The sequence below is a fragment of the Onychostoma macrolepis genome, chromosome 01 (assembly GCF_012432095.1).
Source record: "Onychostoma macrolepis isolate SWU-2019 chromosome 01, ASM1243209v1, whole genome shotgun sequence".
NCBI classification, from domain to species: domain Eukaryota; kingdom Metazoa; phylum Chordata; class Actinopteri; order Cypriniformes; family Cyprinidae; genus Onychostoma; species Onychostoma macrolepis.
In genome coordinates, this window is record NC_081155.1 from 2424099 (window position 1) to 2431205 (window position 7107).

At 37.6% G+C, this 7107-nt stretch overlaps 2 protein-coding genes across 2 annotated transcripts; one reads left to right on the forward strand and one right to left on the reverse strand.

The window, feature by feature from the left end:
* Positions 1 to 214: 214 nt before the first annotated feature.
* On the reverse strand, positions 215 to 2065 carry LOC131544332 (microfibril-associated glycoprotein 4-like). Its single transcript, XM_058782476.1, has 5 exons — positions 1976 to 2065; positions 1347 to 1556; positions 1178 to 1274; positions 803 to 970; positions 215 to 705 (listed from the first exon to the last, which is right to left on the reverse strand). The coding sequence occupies exons 2-5, from the start codon at positions 1554 to 1556 to the stop codon at positions 449 to 451; spliced, it is 732 nt and encodes a 243-aa protein (XP_058638459.1). The 5' UTR covers positions 1976 to 2065; the 3' UTR covers positions 215 to 448.
* A 2819-nt stretch (positions 2066 to 4884) lies between these two features.
* Positions 4885 to 6875, forward strand: LOC131546653 (zinc finger CCHC domain-containing protein 3-like). The gene is made up of 2 exons (XM_058786421.1): positions 4885 to 4975; positions 5063 to 6875. Exons 1-2 carry the CDS (start codon positions 4914 to 4916, stop codon positions 6021 to 6023), a joined length of 1023 nt encoding a protein of 340 aa, XP_058642404.1. The 5' UTR covers positions 4885 to 4913; the 3' UTR covers positions 6024 to 6875.
* Positions 6876 to 7107: the final 232 nt, after the last annotated feature.

The window sequence follows — 7107 nt, forward strand, 5'->3', positions numbered from 1 at the left end:
ACCGGGGAAAGGGTGTGGCTTATCACTTTGTGCCAAATTTCATGAGATAATTATTAAACAATTTTTTTTTTTAAATCACATTTCTCACATTCATGCAAGATTGCTAAGAATTTAGGTATTTCACCATCTACTGTACATAATACTGTGAAACATTTCAGGGAATCCAGAAAAATCTTGTTGGAAGAGTGTAACTTTTGAAATAATGAAACAGAGGTCTCGGCAACAAATAATGCCTTTCATTGCTGACATTTATTGAAGTTTATTGATTCGTTGAAGTTGTAAAATTAAAGAAGTGACCCCAAAATAAAGAAGAAAATAATTGATGAGAGTACACAGCACGACAGATTAACTAAATTACACGGTTTACAGAAGAAAGGACACCCTTAAACCTCAATTTGATTGTTTTGTTGTTTGTTTCTGAGAAACATGGTAATGTTTTCTCAAAAGTCTAAGACACACGTTTGATCTTCATGGTGATAGATTTCATACCGACATTCCAATTGTTGTTCCAGGTGTACCAAACATTTCCAATGGCATAAATGGTGGGATCGTCTCCCCAAATGTACACACCATTGAGGTTTGCGTGGTGACAGTTATTGTACCAAAATGCCCCGAGAAACAGACTGGCACAGTTCTTTTCAAAGACGTCTTGGTCTTTGTCAAAGGTTGAGAATTTCTGATCATTATGGAAGACCAGAGAGTCGCCTGCAGAGAGGAAGAGCATCATTGATTACGTCTGTTGCATGTTTACTCATCTGAGTGTAATTTTTTATTTTTTTTTATGTGAATGAAAGTGTCCTACCTGCTCCTCCATCAGTAAATCCTGAAACATGCAGTTTATACCCATCAGTTTCACAATCCAAAAAGAAGAACAAGTACTGAGCAAAACCTTTCCTTCCAGTGAAGTCCTCCAGATCCACTCTCAGCATGTACTTCCTGTTGCGTGTCAGCTGGTACATGTTCTCCAGCCCTGATCATACACACATATGAAGAACATGTTCAACCAAACACTGGACACGAACATCCACACAAACACACACATGAAGAACACGTTCAACCAAACACTGGACACGAACATCCACACAAACACACACACAAACACACATGAAGAACACATTCAAGCAAACACTGGACATGAACATCCACACAAACACACACACACACTGTGAGATCTTACCCAGCCAGTATTCACTCTCCACATTCCCGAATCCTCTCTTGTACTGATTCCACGGCCGATAGAAATTCACACTGCCATCCATTCTTCTCTGAATCACCTGTGATGGTGAATATATGATTAATAATTAACGTTCTGATGTGTGTTTAATGATCTAAAGTCACATTCATACCGTCCATCCTCCATTGTCTTCATCTTTCCCATCTGAGATCATCTGACAGTAAACCCAGACAGGAATGTCACCTGCTGGATAGATGGAGTAAATCCCACTGATGGTTTGTCCTGATTTAAAGAGGTCAGAACAGTCGACTGTCATGTCTTTATCCTGACTGCATCCGCTCACCATAACAACAGAGAGAAGAGCCAACAAAAATGCCTTCATCTACAGAGACAGAGAGAGAAAGAGAAGAACATCACATTGAAATGAAGGGTTTCACTTTATTTTGATGGTCCCTTTAACACATTCTATTGACTATAAGTAACGTTGCACCTACATTTCTACTAACTCTCATTAGAGTGTTAGTAGTGTATTAGTTGACTGGTAGGGTTAGGGTTAGATTAAGTTGACACGTTCTTGCAAAGTTACTTATAGTCAGTAGAATATCTGTTGGGAGACCAACACAATAAAGAGTTAGTAGATATGAAGCAAACAGTCTACTAATACTCTTATGAGAGTTTGTTGACATGTAGTTGCAACATTACGTAGTGTCAACAAAATGTTCAAAAGGGACCATCAAAATAAAGTGTTACCAAATGAAGTTGAAAACATCTCTAGGAATGTAGAGTTAGTCATGAACTTACTGCAATCTTCTCAATCTCTCCTCAGTAGATCACAGCAGAGATTTTGTTTATCTAGATGAAAATAAAATAAATGTTTTATTTACATTTTTTAAATCTATTTTCTGAAAGTTGTTTACATTTCTGAATGTTCTGAGAGGTAAATGATGAATAAAGCAGTAACTCACCGTTTGTGTTCTTCAGTCTGACACAAACAATCTTTATATATCTGTCAGATTCTCAGGCTCCTCCTCTGTGTTACAGAAGAAATTTACATGATGACCCACATTGTGGATGCAAATAAAACAAGGGATCTGTTATCCTTGATGCAAGTTAAACATTCAGTCACAGACACAGTTGTATTTTATATTCAGTAAATCTGATTGAATCTGGGTGATTTAATTTACTGCTACAGTTTATAGTTTGGATCAATTCCGTTATAATTAATTATCATTTTGGATGCAAATGTGGTCTCCTCTCATAATGTCTATTAGATTTCATGAATGTTTGCTTTGTTTTTTGATATTATGTCTGTACATGCTGTGTTTGTGGTGCCCTCTGTGCTTGGCCCCGAATTCTTATTCTTGAAAGGAAAGGAAGTCTATGGCAGTACATAGAACCGTTAGGTTGACAGTTGTGAAAATTTGCACATAGATGATGAGAGTGTGAATATTAATCACAGCAAATTTGGAGTGTCTATCTCAAATCCTCTAGTGCCACCAATGGGTCAAATGTGCACCAATGTTTACGCTAATAACTTGAACCATAAGATGTTGAAAGTAAATTTTTCATCCGTTGATCAAGAGATCACAAACTGGTCTCTTTAGATTCTGTATGACATATAGAGCTGTCATACATTAAACACATATTAATATATAACATATATAACATAACATTAATTTTAAACAATATAACAGTATGTTGGTTTTCTCAAGCCAATAAGTCATACTGCACATCCGGACCAGATATTTAAACACAAATGCTGCTTTCCTCCTACAGCACATCCTGGACTAAGATAGTCTAATCAAACACACTCCAGTTAAACAAAAGATTTAATCAGGTTGTTACAACATTGACTGATGTTTGATCTTGATGTTTGTCACTTGGAAAATCAGCTGACTGCCATGAGTGCTCATGGACTTTCAGTCTTTTAGTTCCACCTTTGTGGTCACCAGTTCCTCCTGCTCCACCATGGTAGTCCTATGCTCCATCAGATCCTCTGCTTGGGGTCTGGGGGCTCTGTTACGAATCCTGTCTTGTGTTGTGTTGTGCTATTTTGAAGTGATGTCATATTTCCATTGTTCCTGTGTTCTGACTTCCTGTGTTTTGTTCCTGTTTCTTCTCAGGTGGAAAAGACGTAGTATTAAATGTATTAAAATATACTTGTGCGAGAGGTCCCGGGTTCAAATCCCGGACGAGCCCCCAATTGTTACGTTCCCCTCCTGTCTAGGAGATTGGGAGGGGAAGTAACAAAGGAAAAAGCATAAAATTAAAAAGAAACTAGCAAAAACACACTTCAGTCCTCTGTCCCAGAGTGAAGACAACAATTCAGATATATATATAAAAAAGGTTTATTTACAAAGAAAAAGGACAGTCAGTTTAACAAAGGATATAGGGAGCAATGGCTCAGCAGAGGGCAAGGCCTAAAATAACAAACAAAACGATTAACTAACTAATTTTAGGAGCAGCTAACTTACCTCAAATGCCCAAAAGAAAAAAGAAATAAACAACATAGAACTTCCCTTAACTCCCTAACTGAACCAAAAACAGGGATGAAAGTAATATTCAAAGAAAAAGGCACTCTCTCCCTACAGCTTCCCTTTTAACTCATGTAATATACAGAAAAAGAATACACTAATGGTCACTTATCTTAGGCTCTTCAACAAAGCAACAACTATTAGCCATTTGCTAATGCACCACTCAAAATCTAAGGATAAACAACCATCCAACAAGCTCAGTCTGGAGCAGGGGAGAACTGTGTCTCTCTCTCTGAGCAGCAAACATTGGACTGCCATATATACTCCACTCTCAGCCACAGGCATGCTCTGATAATGAGCTACAGGTGATGATGATTCAGCCTAAGAGGAGAGTGAGAGAGAGAGAGAGAGAGAGAGAGAGACCAAGCACAGCACACACAACCACGCCCACACATTTGTACCAGAAAACAACACATACGTCCAGGGACGTAACACTTGAAATTCAAGTAGTATGTTTGTAATACATTTGTATTCCCAACATGCTTATTTGAAGTGCATTAAAATATACTGAATTGCATTTTAATATATTTCTAAAAGTATACTTGAAGTACTTTTGTATTAAATATATGCTTAGTTATACTTCTAAGAAATATGTTAAACACAAGCATATTTTTAATGTACTTTTAAAAAGTATACTAGAAATATTTTGTTAATAAATATATGCTTAGTTACACTTTTAAGGAATATGCTAAACACAAGTATAGTTTTAATATATTCCTAAAAAGTATAATAGAAATACTGTGTTAATAAATATATTCTTAGTTTCACTTTTAAGGAATATACTAAACTTAAGCATACTTTTAGTAATGTTTTAGTGTATTTACATGCAGAGGCGGACAATCCAGGGGTCAGAAAGTAAAAGTCCTGCCATATTTTTGTTCCACCCATGAACTCAGCAGCTGATTTCACCAGAGGATGAACCAAGTCAGTCCTTTCAAGTCACAAGCAAGTCTCAAGTCAAATCCCAAGTCCTCAAAGAGTTAAAGTTAATGAGATAACTAAGTGTCTAATTAAATGTTGATTGTGCATTAGTGATGAACACCTGCTATTATTGAGAATTACAGAGGATCAGATGTTGATGTTTTATTGGTTAAAATGATGCCACCATCATGGAGAGCAGTGTGTGCTTTAGTTGGGTTCTTGACCCTTGACTTCTGTATGTGGTGTTGTAAAGCAGAGAAATCAGTGCTGCACAATGAGCATCTATGCTTTCTATGCTATTTATCTGGCAGGGGAGACACCATGATCAAGAAGGTGATTCAAGAAGGTGATTCACTCAGGGCTAGAGTATTGGGGATTTAAAAACCCCACTTCAAAGCCTTTTGATGATTCACTTTTTTCTTGGGGATTTGAGAGCAAGAATGGCGGTGCAAGGACAACGACGGAATGCTGCAAGATTCGTGTTATTGGAGGATTTGGAAATGGACCGTTTGACTTTTAGTAGAAGGAAACTGCAAAGTGAATTGGGATTTAATCATTTCCAGCTGGACTTCTTCTTTGCCTTACCAGGTAGGAAAACTTTTGAAGTGATATTTACTACCCTGTTGCTATATGAACAATGTCTGGAAAGATTTCAAAGAAAGAAGAATAAGTCTGCTTGTTTTCAAAAGATTGATTTGATTCCTTTGGCTGAGAGAGAACTCAGAATTGTGACTGTGGTGATGTTTTCAGAGAGGATTAAGCTTGAGGATATTTCTACATGGCTTTCATTGCATTGTTCATTTACAAAAGCCTTTCAAATTAAAGATGTAGATGGAGTCAAGACAGGAGCCTCAAGATTCCATGTTCGTTTGAGAACTAATGAGAAAGGTGAGCTCTCCCACCTGCCATCCATGATCCAATTAGGCTCGATTAGAGGCTTTGTGTTCTACAATGGCCAACCTAAGGAGTGTAGGAAATGTGGATCTTTGAGCCATCTGGCAGCCCAATGTGACGCTGTCTTTTGTAGAAATTGTAAAAACCATGGCCACAATTCAAAAGCTTGCAATGCACCTATGAAGTGTAATCTGTGTGGGGCAACTAATCATAGATTTCAGGACTGTCCATCGGCTTACGTAAATAAAGCTCGTCAGCGAATTGGGGCGACCCAGGAAGGGGAGATAAATCTCCCTGAAATACTGGAGACGGAGGAGGACTTTTTCAGTGATTGTCTGCCTTTAGTACCAGTCACTATGGAGGAACAGTGTGTGGGAGTAACTTTGACACAATCCTTATCCTCAAATCCAGTTGAAGAGGATGTAGGAGTGTCAGGAGGGAAAAGTGATGTAGAATCTAAAAAAAACGTTCCACTGGAGCATGAGATACATCAAGAGTAGAACGAGCTTGACTCTCTCACAGAGTTCCCCCTTTTGGGTCTACCCTCATCAAAGCTGAATTCTCAGTCCTTAAATCGGAATATCTTACTAGATGCCTTGGCATCACTTCCAACATCGTTGCCCCTATTGTCAGACTCCTCTTCACCAGGAGATACGGTAGAGGAAGTAAGAAGTCCTTCCCCAATCACCAGAGTCTCGCATGGAATATAAGACCAAGAGGATTCATCGGATCGGTCATCCTTATCTTCTAACTCAACTCCCTTTCTTGATTCTAGTGAAATGTCTGCCTTTTCTTCCACAATGCAAATGAACAAAGAATTAATTCCAGAAGGAACAGAAATGCAGAATAAAAAGAAAAAAAGGTAAAGATTGAAGAGGAAAATTGAGTCACCTTAAGGACAGTTTTTTTTTTTTCTCCTTCCCTTTCTCTCCTTTTGGAATGAATGACCTCACTATCTGTAGCCTCAATTAATACAAGAGGTATCATGGACCTGGTAAAATGCACTTCAGTTCTATCATATTTGTATAATGCAGGTCACGATATTTGCCTACTTCAGGAATGTAATATTCTCTTTAAACACGACTACAATAATTTAGAGGATAGGTGGATATATGGTCAATCAGTGTGGTCTGGGGATAATAGTAATAGATCTTCTGGTGTGTGTATTCTTTAGAAGGGTAATTCCTTAAAAGTTCTTAAAATACAAGAGGTTATAAATGGGAGATTAATATATGTGGATGTAAAATTTAATAATTTCTGTTTTCGAGTGATTAATGTATATTGTCCAACGGATCTACAAGGTAGAAAGGAAGTTTTGAAAGCACTGCCACCTTTATTGATTTGTGGGAAAGAGATAATATTAGGAGGGGATTTTAATTGTCCTTTAAGTCAGAATGATCGAAAGTCTAGTTCAAACATTTCACTGGATTCAAGCTCTCAAGATTTAATCAACTTAGTAAAAGATTTTGGTTTAGTAGATACTTTTAGAATTAAACACCCGGAAAGCCCTGGGTACAGCTGGTCTAATGGGCATAGCTTTTCCAGAATCGACTTTGTTTATTTCACCGCAATTAACAGTATTGA

Coding starts and splice junctions, on each gene's coding strand:
- LOC131544332 (XM_058782476.1), bottom strand. CDS start 1,556: ATGAAGGCATTTTTGTTGGCTCTTCTCTCTGTTGTTATGGTGAGCGGA. Junction 1,275..1,346: donor AAGACAATGGAGGATGGACG/GTATGAATGTGA, acceptor TCACCATCACAG/GTGATTCAGAGAAGAATGGA. Junction 706..802: donor ATTTACTGATGGAGGAGCAG/GTAGGACACTTT, acceptor TCCTCTCTGCAG/GCGACTCTCTGGTCTTCCAT.
- LOC131546653 (XM_058786421.1), top strand. CDS start 4,914: ATGCTTTCTATGCTATTTATCTGGCAGGGGAGACACCATGATCAAGAA. Junction 4,976..5,062: donor CAAGAAGGTGATTCAAGAAG/GTGATTCACTCA, acceptor TGGGGATTTGAG/AGCAAGAATGGCGGTGCAAG.